The 19304-nt window shown below is 43.2% G+C and overlaps 1 protein-coding gene across 1 annotated transcript in view; it reads right to left on the bottom strand.

Annotated features, from left to right (window-relative positions):
* Positions 1-19304, bottom strand: part of G3bp1 (GTPase activating protein (SH3 domain) binding protein 1) — a 39172-nt gene that overhangs the window by 18579 nt on the left and 1289 nt on the right. Inside the window, exons 2-3 of the mRNA XM_013033791.1 lie at positions 4837-4949; positions 888-969 (exon numbers count right to left, since the gene is read on the bottom strand). Coding sequence (XP_012889245.1) covers positions 888-969; positions 4837-4931 — 177 coding nt within the window. The 5' untranslated portion in view covers positions 4932-4949. The remainder of the gene's footprint in view (positions 1-887; positions 970-4836; positions 4950-19304) is intronic.

The raw sequence follows: 19304 nt of genomic DNA, 5'->3' as shown, positions 1-19304 counted from the left end.
CACACACACACACACACACACACACACACACACACACACACACACAAAGGTAGAAGCAGAACTCTGGTTCATCAAGTAGTATGCTAGCCTTGAGTTTGTAAAAGCTCAGGGACAGCACCCAGGCCATGAGTTCAAGCCTAAGGACCAGCACCAAAAAACAATACTGCCTTAAAATGTATACCACATCCCACCCAATAAACCAAAAATTCCCAATGCACAACAGATAGAAAATGTGTTTAAGTTATATTAAGTCACGCTATTTTACTTATCTATGCATACGTATCTATACATACACACACAAACACACACATGCACACACATTATTCCTCATTACCTTTAGAATAAAGGTCCTTCTGAAAAGTTGAAAAAAGATCCCCATGCTATATAAAATCAACTAACTTCTGGCATACAAAAAAACTTGCAGAATATATCATACCAATGAACACAAGTGACATTACATAAGCATGTCAACAGTTAATAATCAAAGGTAATTTACTAACCATGTAGTAGTAACTAACTCCCTAAACTGCCCATTGAAAAATTCCACCTTTGGGTACTGGCCAATCTAGGAGCATGTATATGACTCAAGTTTCTAACCATTTTTTTTTCTTGTTGTTGTTGGATTTTTGCCCCGTCCTGGGCCTGTGTGTTGTCCCGGAGCTTTTGTGCTCAAGGCTGTCACTCTACCACTGGAGCCACAGCGCCACTTCCAGTTTGTGACTGATTAATTGGAGGCAAGAGTCTCACGGGGACTTTTCTGCTTGGACTGGCTTTGAACCATGATCCTCAGATCTTAGCCTCCTGTAGTTAGGATGACAGGTAGGAGCCACTGGCGCCTGGCATCTTCTAGCAGTTTCAAGGTTCCCATTACAAGTTGGTGTGCTTACTTTCTGTCCGTAGACCGCATCTGCTGGCTTGCCGTTTGAATCCAGCCCCCCATGGACATAGGATGAGTTCTTTCCATAGAACCTGCACAAGAAGAAGATCATTTACTTGGCACCTGCATGTCATCTAAGGTCAAGCATTTGTCTCCCACACCTGGGAGCTACTCACTTCACAGGTACTCAGGAAGACACCCTTGTGTCCATCTGTCATTTGCTCAACACCTCTGTCATTTGCTCAACCCATACTCAACATACATGAGGCTGGTCCAGGAGTCAGGGTGAGATGGTTATGATCTTTCATTATGGATAGTTCCTATGAAACTATGGAACTCATGCAAGCAGGGATTGTCTGATGGGCTTTAAAAAAAAACACACACACACACAAGGGCTTGAAACTTGGTCAAAACTTTGTGTTCTCACTCAGCTTTCTTGCTCACAGATGGTGCTCTTATCGCATGAGCCATGCTCCCAGTCTATATTTTGCTGGTTGAATGAAGATTTCTCAAGATTTCTGTGCCTCAGGATCCCAATCTTGGTCTCCGGAGTAGCTAGGATTACCAGGGTGAGCCACTACTGCCTGGCTTGGTAGGAGCTTTTAACCATTTCTGCTAATACAGTGAGTATTTTAGAGTACAATTCCCCTAAAACCTTCCTTCATCTTATCTTCCAAGTCAATTTACATGAAAAATTACAGTATTGGGGGAAGGTGGGGGGACTGGGAAGGTGGCTTAGTGGCAGAGCCCTGGGTTCAATGCCTCAGTACCACATATGTGCAGAAAAAGCCAGAAGTGGCACTGTGGCTCAAGTGACACAGTGCTAGCCTTGAGCACAGAGAGGCTCAGGGACAGTGCTCAGGCCCTGAACTCAAGCCCCAGGACTGGCAATAAATAAATAAAAGAAAATATAGTACAAGGGCTGGGAATTTGGAACAGTGTTTGCCTACCATGCATGAAGCAAAAAAAGCACAAGTGGCATTGTGGCTCACGTCGTAGAGTACTAGCCTTAAGCAAAAGAAGCTCAGTGCCCAGGCTCAGAGTTCAAGCCCTAAGACTGGCAAAAAAAAAAAAAAGTATACATTTCTTTTGCCAGGTGCCAGTGGCTCACACCTATAATCCTAGACACTTAAAGAGGCTGAGATTTGAGGCTCATGGTTCAAAGCCAGCCCAGGCAGGAAAATCCATGAGACTCTTATCTCCAATTAACCACCAGAAAACTGAAAGTGGCGCTGTGGCTCAAGTGGTAGAGCGCTTACCTTGAGCTTTAAAAAGCTCAGGGACAGTACCCAAGCCCAGAGTTCAAGCCCCACAACCAAAGGGGAGGGGGAAGAAAAGACAAAAGAATCAAGTTTCTAGACTTCTACCACTTAATAGAAATATAAATGCCAGCAAACTTCAGAGGCATGTTATATACAACATGCAAGCTAATTAAAAATATTGTTAGGGCTGGGAAGGTTGCCTTGCATGCCTGAGGCCCTGGGTTTGATTCCTCAGCACCACATAAGCAAAAAGAAAAAAGCCGGAAGTGGCGCTGTGGCTCAAGTGGTAGAGTGCTAGCCTTGAGCTGAAGAGCTGAGGGACAGCGCCCAGGCCCAGAGTTCAGGCCCCACAACTGGACCCAAAAAAAATAAAAAAATAAAAATATTGTTAGCTGCTGGTGGCTCACACCTATGATCCAAGCTACTCAGGAGGATGAGATCTGAGGATCATGGTTCAAAGCCAGCCCGGGCAGAAAAAATCTGCAATTAACTAGTAAAAATCTGGAAACAGGGTTGGAAATATTGCTTAGCTTGCCTAGCATGCATGAAGCCCTGGTTGGATTCCTCAGTACCACATACACAGAAAAAGCTGGAAGTGGCACTGTGGCTCAAGTGGTAGAGTGCTGGCCTTGAGCAAAGAAGCTCAGGGACAGTGCGCAGGTGCTGAGTTCAAGCCCCAGGACTGGCAAAAAAAAAATCTGGAAACAGGTGTGGCTCAAGTGGTCAGGCACCAGCTGTGAAGAAAAAAGCTGTAAAGGAAAAAGGGTAAGAGCAAGGCCCTGAGTTCAAGCCCCAAGACAAGCACAAAAAGAAAAAACTTAAGTGCTTCAGTCTAGCATATTACTTTTTTTGAACTTACAGAAAATTATTATCATGTCTACATCGATAGTTTTATATGATATATCATTATTTGTGAAAGTAAAAATGATAAGCAACCTCCATTAGGGAACTGATTAATATATCAATAAAATAAAAATGTTGTAGACACTAAAATTAACATAATATATATGAATTACCTGAAAGACCACCTCAGATTATCAAGTTTAAAAAAGAAAAAAGGGCTGGGAAGGTGACTCACTGGTAGAGTGCTTGCCTTGCATGCATGAGGCCCTGAGTTCGATTCCTCAGCACCACATAAGCCAAAAAGAAAGAAAAAGAAAGAAAAAGAAAGCTGGGCTCCGGTGGCTCATACCTGTGCTCAGGGACTGTGTCCAGGCCCAGAGTTCAAGCCCCATGACTGACCAAAAAAAAAAAAAAAGAAAGAAAGAAAGAAAGAAAAGCAGGCAGCTCCGCATTAGTTGCTCATGTCTCTAATCGTAGCTACTCAGGAAGCTAAGATCTGAGCATCTCAGTTCCCAGCCTGCCCAGTGTAGACAAGTTTGAAGAACTTTTATTTCCAATTAACCAGCAACACACCAGAAGCAGAGTCAAGTGCTGATTGTTCACACATGTAATCCTAGCTACTCAGGAGGCTGAGATCTATGTTCAAAGCTTGTCTGGGCAGGAAAGCCTATGAAACTCTTATCTCCAATTCACGAGCAAAAAGCTCAAAGTGGTGTTGTAGTAGAGCTCTTGTCTTGAGCTGGAGAGCTCAGGGGCAGTGCCCAGGCCCAGAGTTCAAGCCGCCGATGGACAAAAAAAAATTATTACGGTATTATCAGATTTTTCTTTGATAGTGAAAGCATAATCCTAGGACATCTTATGCTAAGCAAGCATTCCATTCCTAGTCTTTCACAATTTGTTTTCGTTTTTTTGTCAGCCATGGGGCTTGAACTCTGGGTGTGGGCACTGTCTATAAGCTCTTCAGCTCAAAGTAAACACTCTACCACTTGGGCCACAGTGCCACTTCCGGTTTTCTGGTGGTTATTTGGAGATAAGAGTCTCACAGACTTTCCTGCCCGAGCCGGCTTTGAACCATGATCCTCAGACCTCTGCCTCCTAAGTGGCTAGGAATACAGGCATGAGCTACTGGTGCCCAGCTCACAATTTGTTTTCTACTCATTTTTCTTTGCTTTCTAGGAGGAACTAGGGATTGAACTTCATGCCTCACAGTTGCCAATGCTTTACGCCATTTGATCCATGCCCCCCAGCCCTGGTTTGTTCTGTTTTAACTTTTCACAAGTACACATCATTTCTGCTAAGATATCCCAATTTTTAAAATGCAACAAGACAAAAGCATATTGTTACAGGAAAACATCAATCTTCAATAAATTCTTACGAAATAATTCATGATTATACTTTCACAGGCCCAGACATTGTTTTTCTGATGTCAAGTTTAGGTAACATCCTAGTGCATCCTATTGGTCTGTAACACGTATACATATTTTTCAATCTCTTAGCTTTGTGGCACACATCTGTAATCCCAGCAACCAGAAGGCTAAGGGAGGAAGATCACTGAGCTATCTACTGAATTCAAGCTGAAGGCCTCATCTCAACTAAACTAAACCAATTTTTTTATTTTTAGTATTTTTTCTTTTAGTTTTATTTGTTTATACGGTACCAAGGAATCGAACCCAGGGCCTTACGCATACTAGGCAAACACTCTATGCATTATTCCCCAGCCCCTTCTCCCCAAAAAAACTGGTATATAATTCTAATGTATTACTTTTAAGGCACTCATAGGCAACGCACTATTATGCCACGACCTTTGTAGGCACAAGACAGATGGAAGAATCTGGAAACTAAGCACACACATACCTGTGCAGCATGTCCGGGGCCTGGTTCAGCAGTGTGTAATACTGTCTCACAAATTCCCGCCCGACCAGCAGGGGACTAGGCTTCTCCATAACCATTGCTTTGGTCAATTCAACCTGGAGGGAAAAAGAAATATATCTAGGTTGGGAATGTGGCTTAGTGGTAGAGGGCTTGCCTAGCATGCATGAAGTCCTGGGTTCAATTCCCCAGCACCACGTACACAGAAACAGCACCACATACACAGAAGTGGCACTGTGGCTCAAGTGTTAGGGTGCTAGCTTTGAGCAAAAGTAGCTCAGGGACAACGCCCAGGTCCTGAGTTCAGGCCCCAGGACTAGCAAAAATTAGAAAGAAAGAAAGAAAGAAAGAAAGAAAGAATATGTCCAACTTAAAAGATCACAAGAGGAAAAAAAAAAAAAACTAGACCTTTTTGCTGAAGCCAACTCAAGAGATGTCACTTAAGCAATTCTCTACTTTACAAAGGGATAAAGATTCTAAGAATAGACCAAGCCCACATAGATCATGAGATCTGGTCCATTCAAATTTCTTACAATCAGCCCCACAAGGACTTGGAACCTAGTCACATTGTAGCAACTGTTTGCCCTCAGGCATAAATCTGCCTGCTAAGTCTTAAAGAACTGTACTTGCAGTTAGGCTCATGCCTAGAATCCTAGCTCAAGAACTATGATCTGAGGATCATGGTTCCAAGCCAATCCGGGGAAGGAAAACCCATGAGACTCTTATCTCCAATTAACCACCAAAAGCTGGAAGTGGAGCTGTGGCTCCAAGTGGTAGAGCACTACCCTTGAGCAAGAAAGCTCAGGCATAGCACCCATGCGTTGGGTTCGACCCCCACAAGTAACACACTGACACACATACAAACACACAAACGTACCGGAGGGCAGACAAACCTGAAGCAGAATGAGATCCTTCTAACGCTGTGTATAAAATAATTCCAAGATTTTTAAAAACTAATTAAAATAAGTTGCAGAATTTTTCACTGGCTTGCAATTCTTAAAAAAATTATAAAGGTAACATGTGGGCACGAAAGATGTTCTAGAGTCTGAGAGTCCCTGTTTCTTCACTTAAACCCGTGCAATCGCACATATGTACATGTCATGTAACATGTACTTCCTTTTTTTTTCTTCTGCAACATGGGTTTATTTTAGAAGTTGGCATCATCAACCTGGCAAATATTAATTTTTAAAGAGTACAGAATATTTTTCTAAAAATTAAAAGTACAAAATAAGCAACTACTGAACGTAGAGATTGGGAGAAGTTCAAGGTCACTTTGGGCAAAAACTTAAAAAGAGGTTTTATTCCAGCAACACACGAAAAGTAGGGTAATCCCAGCTACAAAGGAAACCTAGATAGGAGGATTGTGATCCAAGGCCCATGTTGGTAAAAACACAGACTATCTTAAAAAATAACTGAATGCCAGGTGCCAGTGGCTTACATCTCTAATCCTAGCTGCTCAGGAGGCTGAGATCTGAAGACTGTGGCTTAAAGCCAGATCAGACAGGAAAGTATATAGACTCTTATCTCAAATTTAACAAGCAAAAATGCCATAATGGAACTGTGGCTTGAGGGCAGAGTGCTAAATATAACCCAGAGACAGAACCCAGGCCCAGAGTTCAAGCCCCAGCATCTGCATCTCTCTCTCTCTCTCACACACACACACTCACACACACACTCACATTCCTGAAAGCACAAAATATACATGTATTAAATATGCCCCATGAATTTAAAGTATGCTCAATGTCTAGATTTAAGACTAGAAAACCCGGTGTTATTAAACACATGACAAATTATAGAAATCACTACATTACACAGGTCTCATTTTTTTACATGCAAGATTTCTGGGCAATCTGTTACTTTTTCCCTGGATGTATTTGTCTTCCATATGTCAAAGTAGTTATGGCTTATATAAATATAAAATGAATGTTAGCAGAGAACATCTCTTTTAGTACAGATCAGAAAGAAAAGGTGTATGTCCCTTTTCCAATACTTACCACTATTTGCAAAAGTGTTTCTGAGTAATGCAAATAGCTGTATGGGCAGCTGGACTTGAAAGGCTAATGCAAATGGGCAAAGGACACCAACACATACTATCCTTCCCTTTCCCTACATATAAAACATAGTAATTCATCTTGTTGCTTGTTCCCAGAAACAAGACATATAACTTGAATCTTCTACAGATGATATCTACCATGTTTTGGTCATTTAAAATCAGCCCTCCTAGCCTTTTTCTGATAAGAGAATCTATCAGCTGTAATTTTACTAACTTCTAACAGAGATATTGTGCATACTTTTACTGGTTCAAAGAGACTAGTTAGTCTGAAGAATAAGGTGCTGAAGGCGGGAGGGACAACATAAAACACCTATCAGATCGTTTTAAACCTTCTTACACCCTCAGAAGGAAATGAAATGTCTCATCTATCCAGAGTGTAGCAAGAACCAATAATAGCTTCTTTCAGGATCTCGGTGCTTTCCCTGCTGGGTGAGGTGTTACTCCTTTTGGCCGCTCCTTGTCTTAGTTGCAGGGCCAAAGCACTGTCCCGCGCGATACATGGCACATTTCTTTGGACCCCTTTTTTTGCAGGTCATTCCTCACCGTCCCCACCACACCATCATTCTGCTCCTCAGTCCCTAAAAACTCGGCCAGCTCCGTGGAGTCGTCCCACAACACCTAACATGGCGGCCCAACTCTCCCTGTATTTCCTTTCTTAAAAGGCTTGGGCACTGCATGCCAGTGGTTCATGCTTGTAACCCTAGCTAGTCAGGAGGCTAAGATCTGAGAATCCAGGTTTGACCCCAGCCCTCTGTGCGACTTTTCTGTCCAATGAACTACAAGAAAAGCCAGAAGAGGAGGTATGGCTCCAGTGGTAGAGCACCAGCCATGAGCCAAGTGAGAACTCCAACCCTGAGTTCAAGCTCTGCTAACTGGCACAAATAAGAAAAAAAGTATCTTGCCAGGCACTGGTGGCTCATGCGTGGAAATCCTAGCTACTCAGGAGTGAGATCTGAGGATTGTGGTTCAAAGGCAGCCCAGGCAGGAAAGTCTGAGAGACTCTTATCTCCAATAAACCACTCAGAAAACCAGATGTGGCACTGTGGCTCAAGTGGTAGAGCGCTCACCTTGAGCTGAAGAGCTCAGGAACAACACCCAGCCCAGAGTTCAAGGCCCACGACTGACAAAAAAAAACCAGTATCTGAGAGAGTCAACAAAAGGAAACATTTTCTTCAACCAATTCTTTATGGCCAATCACTAGCTGTGTCCTAAGACACAGTTCAATCTAAAATTCAACCATAACTGGAACCAAAGTGGTCACTGTGGGATTGATTAGTATGAGTGAAGACCCTGTCCTAAGGTCCACGGCCAGAACCAAAAAGTAGCATCAACTGCTCAGGACTGAGGCATCTGATAACAGAGTACATGTTAGCATAAAAATATGTACAAAGGTGAATATTTCCTGAATAACCTTCTTAGTGAAAGAAGTATAGAGGACCACTTCTAGTGATGAAGACAACTTGTCAAGATCCTGCTCAGGCTGCAGTAGCCCAAGCACTTCAGGAACATGATTCAGCCAATCAGAAATCCTGACAACAGTCACTTTTCAACAGGAGCACTTCATTTATAAAATATAATGCTGGGGCTGGGAAGGTGGTTCAGTGGCAGAGCGCTTGCCTTGCATGCCTGAGGTCCTGGGTTCGATTCCTCAGCACCACATAAGCAAAAAGAAAAAAGCCGGAAGTGGCGCTGTGGCTCGCTCAAGTGGTAGAGCGCTAGCCTTGGGTTGAAGAGCTCAGGAACAGCACCCAGGCCTAGAGTTCATGCCTCATGACAGACAAGAAAAAAAGAAAAAAAAAAGATAATGCTACTTGTGCACAGACTATAAAAAACCAACTCCCTGACTTACATTTCTGCCTGTTTTATTTTTGGTGGTATACAGGGATTTGAACTCAGGGCTTCACAGTATTGGTTATGTTCAAGATAGGATGTTTTTATGCCAGGCTGATCTAGACTTCGATCCTCCTATTTGTGCTTCTTGGTGTCAGGATAACAAACCCAGGTCACCGCGCCTAGTCACTGACTGAAGGTGAGGGGCAACTTTTCTGCCTAAGCTGACCTCAAAAGTTCCCAAATAGCTGATTCGACTTAAGCATGGGTGTGCATTGGACACATGGACACCACATACACACACCAGTCAGCCAATTACTGAAGCTTGAACCCAGGACCTTGCCCTCTTCCTCAAGTTTTTCACACTGAAAGTTGGAGCTCTACCATTTGAGTCACATATCCACTTGGGGCTTTTTGATGATTCAATGGAGTCTTAAGGATTTGGCTGTAGGCTAGCTCTGAACCACTGTCCTCTAATCTCAGCCTGAGTAGCTAGGGGTACAGGTGTGAGTTACCCCCTCATGCATGTGATCTACCACTCAGGGCTCGGAGCAATTGAATGCAAAGTTCTAAACTAACAATGCCATGCTTGATTGAAAAGCATCTAATACTTTCAACAAGCACTACTTTAAAGCTAGGGGGAGGCACTGGATTAGCAATCGTGTGCTCCTGGCCCTGCCCCGTGAAAAAAAACACACTTCTACAGAACCAAAATGCAGAAATACCACTGGCACCTCCAGAAGTAACCATCACCCACTTCATTTCGGCTGTTCTGACCCCGGATATCAAATACTACGATCCAGCACATTCTCATTTGTCACTTGATCCCCAGTTTCTACTGGCACAGCATTTCTTCAAAGTTTTCCACTAGTTATGAAATGATAAAGGTACTTCCTTCTTTCAGCTAGTAAACAGAACTATGAGCACTTTTGTCTTAATTTGTATGACTGCAGCCCTGGGATCAACCAGAATTAAATAATGAAACTTATTCTTTCTAACCAAATACAGCCGAATCTCTGGAAAATTCACTGGAAATGCCAGTATAACTTCTTGGGTTTTTGTTTTTGTTTTTCCTGCTGGCCTTGGGCTTGAACCAAGGGCCTGAATGCCATCCCTAAGCTTATTCAGCTCCAAGCTAGTGCCTTGAGCCACGGTTCCACTTCCAGTGTTTTGATAGTTAATTAGAGATAACAGTTTCATGGATTTTGTTACACTCACTGGCTTTGAACTGTGATCCTCAGATCTCAGCCTCCTGAGTAGCTAGGATTATAGACTTGAGCCACTAGCACCCAGCCCAAGCTAATTTTTTTAATATAGCAAAGTAATAAAATAAATATCCAGAATATCAAGCTCTGTACTAGCATGCATGTGCGCACACATTCACACTAAAAAAGAAATTAAGGATGCCAGTGCTTCATGGCCGCAATCCTAGCTACTCAAGGAGATCATGGTTTGAAGCCAGCCCAGGCAGAAAGGTCCTGGACATTATCTCTAATTAACCAGCAAAATGCTTGCCTAGGAGCATGGCTCAAATGGTAAAGTCCAGTTGTAAGCAAAAAGGTCTAGCAAAAGCATAAGATCCTGAGTTCAAGCCCCGGTACCAGCACAGGAAAAGCATATTAAAATTAACTTTTTTAAAAAACCAAATATGTACTATGTAATCACCTGAAATGTGGCACAAAGTATTTTAGTACATGCAAAGCAGTGCCAGGTCCTACCCAGACACATATGCCAATGTTTGACAAAGCTGGACATAAAAACAGACAAATGAGCCAGGTGCCAGTGGCTCACGCCTATAATCCTAGCTCCTCAGGAGGCTGAGATGTGAGGATCACAGTTCAAACCCACCCCAGGCAGGAAAAGTCCGTGAGACTCTTATCTCCAATAAACCACCAGAAAACTGGAAGTGGCGCTGTGGCTCAAGTGGTAGAGCACTCATGTTGAGCTGAAGAGCTGAAGGGACAGCGCCCAAGCCCAGAGTTCAAGCCCCACAACGGACAAAAAAAAAAACACCACCAAAAAAAAAAAAAATAGACAAATGGATAGGTGAAACTTCTTACAGTTCACAAACATACCCACACATAAATGGACAACTAATTCCCAACCGGAGTACTACACCGTTCAGTGGTACACAGATCCTCAACTCATGATAGAACTGCACATTTATATACACACTCCAGAAAAGAAGCCACCTCATACCATCTATGTGACAAGAGCAGTGACCCGCACCCACCTGTAATCACATGGAAGGATGGAGGTCAAGGCCAGCTTGGGCTACAGTGACTGTCTCAAAACACCAAATTGTGACACTAAGTAAGAACTTCTTTACATATGCCAAGAGCACATCTCCTAGGGAGGAGATAGTGACACACGCCTGCAATCCCTGCATTCAGGAGGGTCTGAGGAGACCCTGGCCCACATATAAGCACTATATATATAACACATACATATATATATATATATATATATACACATATATATGCACATATACATATAAGCACAATACAGATTCCATGGTCTATAGAGAGGAAATGGATCAAATAAGAACAAAAGGTTTGAAGATACTTCAAAAAAAATTCAATATAAAGTGCCATTACTAATTACATAAAATCCATAGGGCTAAGGGTGGACTGAGGGGTAGGAAAAATGGCACCCTACCAGCCCTGGGCTCCATCCCCCAGCACCACAGAAAAAGCCGACTGCCTATAAAAACTTATATACATAACATTCATTGTAATAACCATCTTCCCCCCCCTGCAAAAAAAAGAACCACCACCAAATATCCAGCAATGCATGAAGAGACAAGTTGTGCTGTGTACACAGTAGGCCAATAATGAGCAATAAAAAGGGTCAAGAGGACACATACTGTAAGGTTCTTTTCATAATAGTTCTAGAAAATACAAATGAATCTACAGTGACAGAAATACCATGGATTCTCTAGAAGAGAGGAGCCCACAAGAAATAGAGAAACACAAAAGGGTGTGAATATATATATACATATATATATATACACACTTATATACGCATATATATAATTCACCCCCGCCAATGCAATAGCCTAGAAAGATACAATAAAGATCTCAGTGGATGGGAAAAAGCAATGCAAAGTTTTTCTCAATTCTGAGTACAATGATATTCATGTGTTCTTTGTGTTTTACACAATATATATACAAAAAAACAGGGGGGTCCTATCCATAATCCTGGCTAAAGTTCCAAGCCAGCACAGGCAGAAAAGTCTGAGACTCTTAATTCACATAAGCCAGCAAAAAGGCAGAAGTGGCAGTGTGGCCCAAGTGATAGGGCACCAGCTTCGAGGATAAAAGCTAGAGTGCATGCACACAGGCACACCCCCCCACACCAAGAAAAATCTACAGTAAGTGTGGAGTATACACTGAGTATGTATTAAGCTGTCAAATTTTACTCCAAGGTAATATTATATATGCAAGTATTTGAAACCCTAGTTCTTTACACTTTTGTCAGTTCAGAACAAGAGGAGTAGTCGTTATCAATCTAATTCCCAAACTTCTCATTTGCCACTTGTGACCCTCCCTTCAAAATACTCCTCACGGGGACTAGGAAGGTGGTTCAGTGGTAGAGGGCTTGTCTTGCTATGCCTGAGGCCCTGGGTTCGATTCCTCAGCACCCCATAAGCAAAAAGAAAAAAGCCGGAAGTGGTGCTGTGGCTTATGTGCTAGAGTGCTAGCCTTGAGCTGAAGAGCTGAGGGATAGCGCCCAGGCCCAGAGTTCAGGCCCCACGACCGGACCCCAAAAAAAAAAAAAAAAAGCAAAATACTCCTCACGGCTCCTTGGAGAATGCTGATTCTAGGCCTGGGTCAGGCCAAATAGAATACAAACTTCAAGTAGCTACTAATTGATACAGAAAAGGCAACATCTGGGCGCCAGTGACTCACATACTCAGGAGGCTGAGATCTGAGGATGATGGTTCAAAGCCAGCCTGGGCAGGGAAGGCCATGAAACTCCTCTCCAATAAACCACCAGAAAACCGGAAATGGCGCTGTAGCTCAAGTGGTAGAGCGCTCGCCTTGAGCTGAAGAGCTGAGGGACAGCGCCCAGGCCCAGAGTTCAAGCCCCACGACTGACCAAAAAAAAAAGAGAGAAAGACCCATTCCTCCCTCCAACTATGCACATGACTTAATGCCTACCCTCTAATGAACAGAGAAGACTAGACAAGATGCTGTGTTAGCCACATAATCTAGGTTAATCCAACTATGTAGAGCTCATGGCATAATGTGATAAGGTTATGTCATTTGTGGTTACTTTCCCCCAAAGCACAGTCTCACTCTAATCATAGGACAATCCTAAATGACAACCATGAACCAAAGTCATAAAGAAACTCATGGATGAGAGGGCTAATTCTGGAGGATCAGAAGAGAATAAACATTTTTAGAAAAACCTAACTAACACCTGAAATCCTAGCTACTCAGGAGGCTGAGATCTGAGGATCTCAGTTTGAAGCCAGCCTGGGCAGGAAAAGTCCACAGACCCAGAAAAAGCCAGAAGTGGCAGTGTGGCTCAAGTGGTAGAGCCCTAGCCTTGAGAAAAAGAATCTCAGTAACAGTGCCCAGACGTACGTGTACGTGTGTGTGTGTGTGTGTGTGTGTGTGTGTGTGTGTAATCCTCAAAGAAAATGCATGGTTAACAAGATTTTGCAAATGTTAATTTCAAGCATGATTATCTAAGACGTTAATATTAGCAAAGCTGGGCAATTTTTACCTAAGACCTATTTGTGTTATACCTTCCATAAACCTAAAATTTTTCAAAAATAATTACCGATCTTAAAAAAAAAAGGAAAAGCTACCTCCATTCATTCTTCTTCTAAATAGCCCTTCCCCACTCCAAAGTTACAAACTAGTCAGTTAAGCAGGCCTGGTGGCCCACGTCTGTAATCCCAAGACTCCCTGTGGCTAGGCAGAAGCAGAATGAGCTACATACCAAAAGCTGTCTCTACCCTCTGGCCTGGAACAGAAGGGTAGTTCTTGCCTGGAATGAGCAAGGCCTTGGGCCAGCCCTGGGAAGAGGGGAAGGTACCAAACCTAGTTAGGTTCAGAATGCAGGAAAAAATACTGGGTTTTTCTGATGGAGACAAAAGACAGGCAAAGGAGCGTTGCTCAAGTAGCAGGGCAAGCTTTAGGGTTAGGGTTCAACTGTCAAAAGTTCCTCTATAAAACCCCTACACTTAACCATTGCCTGTCCTTTAGATCCCAAAGATGAACTTAAGGCAGAAACTCGGGCTTACATGAGGGAAGGGAAAGCCTGAAGCTAGAAGACCTTCCAGATTCTTAAAGGGACAGGTAGGTCTGTGGGTGTTCATATGCACACTGGGACTCAAACTCAGTGCTCTCTCTCAGCTTTCCCCACTCAAGGCTGCCACTGCATAGCTTGAGCCACACTTCTACTTCCAACATTTGGCGGTTTTAATAGGGACACAAAGAGTCTCACAGACTTTCCTGCCCGGGACTGGGTTCAAAACAGAATCCTTGCCAGGCACCAGTGGCTCACACCTGTAATCCTAGCTACTCAGGAGGTTTGAGATCCGAGTATCTCGGTTCAAAGCCAACCCCAGGCAGGAAAGTCCATGAGACTAATCTCCAATTACCACCAGAAAACTGGAAGTGGTGCTGTGGCTCAAGTGGTAGAGCAATTGCTTTGAGCTGAACAGCTGACAGGCAGCACACCCAAGCCTAGAGTTCAAAAAAAAAAAAAATCCTCATATCTCAGCCCCCTGAGTAGCTAGGATTATAGTCATGAGCCACTGGTAACAGCATCCTAAGTCTTTTCAATAATGAAATAAATAAGCTGGGCGCTGGTGGCTCACGCCTGTAATCCTAGCTACTCAGGAGGCTGAGATCTGAGGATCGCGGTTCAAAGCCAGCCCGGGCAGGAAAGACCGTGAGACTCCTATCTCCAATAAACCACCAGAAAACCGGAAGTGGCGCTGTAGCTCAAGTGGTAGAGTGCTCGCCTTGAGCTGAAGAGCTGAGGGACAGCGCCCAGGCCCAGAGTTCAAAAAAAAAAAAAAAATAATGAAATAAATGGCTGGCCCCCTGTATCCCATTCAGCCCTACACACTTTACCTAGAAAGGTTAGACAACTATTCAGGTTTTACAGTTTCAGCTTTCTTTTAGTAAAAACATGAGAATGACAAAAATTTGTGAAACATTTCTAAAATACAAACTGGCTTAAATCCTGGGTATATAATCTCTAGCACCAAAAGAAAAAGCAATTAAAAGAAGCAAAGGTCTATACAAATTTACTATGATACATACTAGCCACTTGAATTAACAACCAGCCAAAATAATTCCTAAGAAAACAAGGTGTGTTCCATCCAAGAAGCCAGATTTCTTTTTTTTTTCTTTTGCCATTCCTGGAGGGGATTGAACCCAGGGCCTGGGCACTGTCCCTGAGCTTCTTTTTGCTCAAGGCTAGAACTCTACCACTTGAGCCACGGCACCACTACCAGCTTTTTCTGTGTCTGTGATACTGAGGAACTGAACTCAGGGCTTCATGCATGCTAGGCAAGCAGTCTACCCCTGAGCCACATTCCCAGCCCAAGAAGCCAGATTTCTGACTCTCCTTTTACTCTTCTTATTCACTGTCTAAAACACAGCACATACATTGAAAAGCAATAAAGACTTGATCTAATAGGCAACAGCTTGTGAAAAGAATATTTTTCTATACTTCATTCTGCTTTATAATATAAACAAATTTCTAGTGCAGCTTATACTGAGCTCTTAACCTTACCACCTGGCTAGCAGCAGTTCAAATTCATTCTTCTTTAAAAAAAAAAAAATCACTCAAGCCCAAAGCTAGTTTGGTGGCTCATACCTGTAACTTAGCTATGCCCGAGGCTGAGATGCAAGTATCCAGGTTTCAAGCTAACCAGGAAAAGTCCCGACTCTTTATCTCAAACAAAAAGTTGAAAGTGAAGCTGTAGCTCAGAGAGTAGACTCATTATCTCAAACAAAAAGTTCAAAGTGAAGCTGTAGGTCAGAGAGTAGAATGCTAGGTTGGAGTAAAAAAGAGCTAGCGAAAAATGCTTTGGCCCTGAGTTCAAGTCCCAGTACTGGCACAAAATGTCTTTAAATTTTTTGTCAGTCATGGGGCTCAAACTCAGCCTGAGCGCTGTCCCTCAGCTCTTCAGCTCAAGGTGAGCGCTCTACCACTTGAGCCACTTTCGGTTTTCTGGTGGTTTATTGGAGGTAAGTGTTTCAGACTTTCCTGCCCAGGCTGGCTTTGAACCGTGATCCTCAGATCTCAGCCTCCTGAGTAGCTAGGATTATACGCGTGAGCCACTGGTGCCCAGCTAAAATTTTTAACATATTGGGCTGGGAAGGTGGCTCAGTGGTATAGTGCTTATCTCGAATGCATGAGGCCCTGGGTTTGATTCCTCAGCACCACATAAGCAGAAAAAGCTGGAAGTGGCGCTGTGGCTCAAGTGGTAGAGCGTTCGCCTTGAGCTGAAGAGCTCAGGGTCAGCGCCTAGGCCCAGAGTTCAGGGCCCCACGAATGCCCAAAAACTAAATTACTTAAAAAAAAAACTAAGACTAGATACATGGGCTCATGTGGTCAGCACTGTCTATCAGATAGAGGCCCCGAATTCAAATCCTAGAACCACCAAAAATAATAATAATTAATTTTTTTTAAAAAACTTAGCTGGGCACTGGTAGCTCAACGCCTATAATCCTAGCTACTCAGGAGGATCACTATTCAAAGCCAGCCCAGGCAGGAAAGTCCGTTGAGTCTCTGATCTCCAAATAACTATCAGAAAAGCGGAAGTGGTACCGTGGCTCAAGTGACAGAGCACTCGCTTTGGCCTGAAGAGCTCAGGGACAGCGCCCAGACCCTGAGTTCAAGCCCCACGACCAACAACAACAACAAAAATCTTAACCTTTTCTGAGATATAAAAATACAAGCCTAGTTAGCTGCCAATGTGAACACTACCAGTGGGATTACAGTTGCTGAGTCTAAATTTAACTCCAGAGTTTGGAAGGGCAGTACAGGTCTCTCCCTCTCGTGGGGACCCGGTGGGGGGGAGGGATTTACTGGTCTTGCCCTGTCTACTCAGCACTACAGCCTTTGTAAAGTCAGTAATAGTTCTGTCCAAGGCAATCAAAAGGCATAATACAATTTACAGGAAGAACAGATATAAAATTATTTGAATTCTGTAATCTTTTTTTAAAAAAAGTCAATCCATTTGCAAAATGTTAAGACCGAAGGCTCAGTTTTATTAAACTGGCAAAAAGGGTGCAAAGGCTCACAGTTGTAATCCTAGCTACTTAGGAAGCTGAGATCAGAGAATAGCAATTAGAAACCAGGCAGGCAGGGAAATCGGTAAGACTCCTATTGCCAATTAACAAGCAGAAAGTGGGTAGAGCCGTGGCTCAAAACAGTAGAGCACCAGCTTTGAGCAAAAGAAAAATGCTAAGGGACAGCAAGCAGGCCCTGAGATCAAGCCCCAGTATTGGCATAGAAAAATCAACACAAACTGGCCAAAGATGAAAGCTAATTTAGCCCCAAATTCAGCCCTTCGGTTACCTCTTTACTTTTTTTTGTTGGGGGGTTAGGGGGTCAGTCATGAAGCTTGAACTCAGGGCCTGGGTGTGGCCCTGAACCCTTCTGCTCAAAGCGAGTGCTCTACCACTTTGAGCCACAGCTCTACTTCCCATTTATCTAGGAGATAAAGAGTCATGGATTTTCCTGCCCAGGCTAGCTTTGAACCACAATCCTCAGATGTCAGCCTCCTGGTGTAGTTAGGATGATATACATGGGCCACGAGTGTCCAGCTAGCCCTTTACTAAGTGTTAAAAGCTGCACAAAAATTCATAATGTAAATGACCAAAAATAAAGTAAAGCATTGCTTTCAAGTAGGTCAAGAACACCCATTACCAAAATCTCATGTTCCTGGGAACAGTAAGCTGAATGAGTTCAAGAACAAAGATGTGCCTTCCTTTGTAGCCTACCTGTTCACTCAGTTTGAAAGGACTCAACCCAACAAGTCATCTTATGGCTGGTTAGGGAAGTAGGAAGGCCCAAGAGTTCTTTTACCCCAGTTTGCTTCCAAGTTCACTCTCTTGTGACAAATGAGTGCACCCGTGCTCAGCGGAGGTGCCAACCTGTGAAATCATCACGTTAATAGTCTTGCCCTGCAGACAAAACATTTTCCTGAAGCCAGACACTGCACACAACTTTTTCATAGCTGAAAGTGAGATGAAAATAAAAAAAAAAAAACAATTCCTTTCCATGGGTAATTGAATTCTGATCTCTTTTACCCCCAGCAGTAATAGTTAGCTGGACCTAATAGTTGAAAGGAGGTCATATTAACCTACTTCAAAATACAGGTTAACCGCAACAGCAACACAGGCCCAGCTGCATGCAAAACAATGTTATATTCTAAAGCAAACTATATTTATGACAATACCAACAATGGTAAGAACTTACAATATTTTGATCCTTTACGTATTTGCTACCTTCTAGCAATAAGAGAAAGTACTCGGTTAACAAAAATATTTTAAAAATTAAAAACTGAGGAAATTGAGTGTTTGAAGGAAGGTATGCATTACTTTGCCTCTAGAAAAAAAAAGAATCCTAAAGAACATCTGTACAGAACCATAGATAAAAAATTTATTAAGAGAGGAAAGGAGGAGGGAGGGACAGGAGGAGGGAGAAGGAAGGAATGAAGGAAGGAAGGGAGGGAAAAGACACAAAGAAAAAAAGTTGGGTGTGGTATTTCATGCCTATAATCCCAGCCTGAGCTACAAAGTGAGACCTTGTCTCAAAACAACAAAACACAGATTGAAAACTCTCATTAAAGGAAATTTAGCCAAAGCTAGTCTCAAAACTTTCTGTGGTCTGAAGTTAGAAACAACTGTGATGTCGTGACCACAAATGTAGCTGTATGTATCTACAAAACTACAGCCACTTACTTGACAAAGCTAAGAGGTGCCCTGGGTTTTCAAATACTCTAAAATGGGTTGAGTTTATGCTAGAAAAGCAAACACAAACACCCTGAGGGCAAGTTAGCAAGATTATCACTGTGTACCGTAGACACACGATGCAGGAGGGCAAATGCTAGAATAAAATAAAGCAACCAAACAAATGAACTGAATGTGAGCGGACTTGTCCTCGCGGAGGTTAAGGGTGCTTTCCAGAAAAAGAAAAAAATCACCCCCACCAAGCGTCCTCCAAGGTTGGAGGAGCGAGCCTTCCCGTCAAAGTCAGCCCAGACCGACTGCCGGGGACCAGAACCAGCGCCGCAGGTGGGAAAGCAACTGCCTCCAAGCTCTTTCTCCAAAAGTCGGATTCGATTTTTTTTTTTAATGTTTTTTACATTGGGGGAGGGAGGAAGATGAGGATGACTAGAAATCAGTGCTGGAGATCCAGACCCTAAAAAGAAAAAGGAAACCGGCCTAACTTCCTGCTGGCGGGAACCCCCCCCCGCCCCGCCCCGCCCCGGGTGGTGAGCTTCAAACCCGGGGAGGAGGTTCCGTTACACTTGCTCAGGTTCTCCTCCTCCACGTGGTTTTTCTTCCTTCTCCGCCCGCCGCCCCCC

Source organism: Dipodomys ordii, unplaced genomic scaffold, assembly GCF_000151885.1.
Source record: "Dipodomys ordii isolate 6190 unplaced genomic scaffold, Dord_2.0 Scaffold177, whole genome shotgun sequence".
Taxonomy (NCBI): Eukaryota; Metazoa; Chordata; class Mammalia; order Rodentia; family Heteromyidae; genus Dipodomys; species Dipodomys ordii.
Note: the sequence above shows the minus strand (reverse complement) of the source record. Positions and strands in the feature narration are given on the sequence as shown.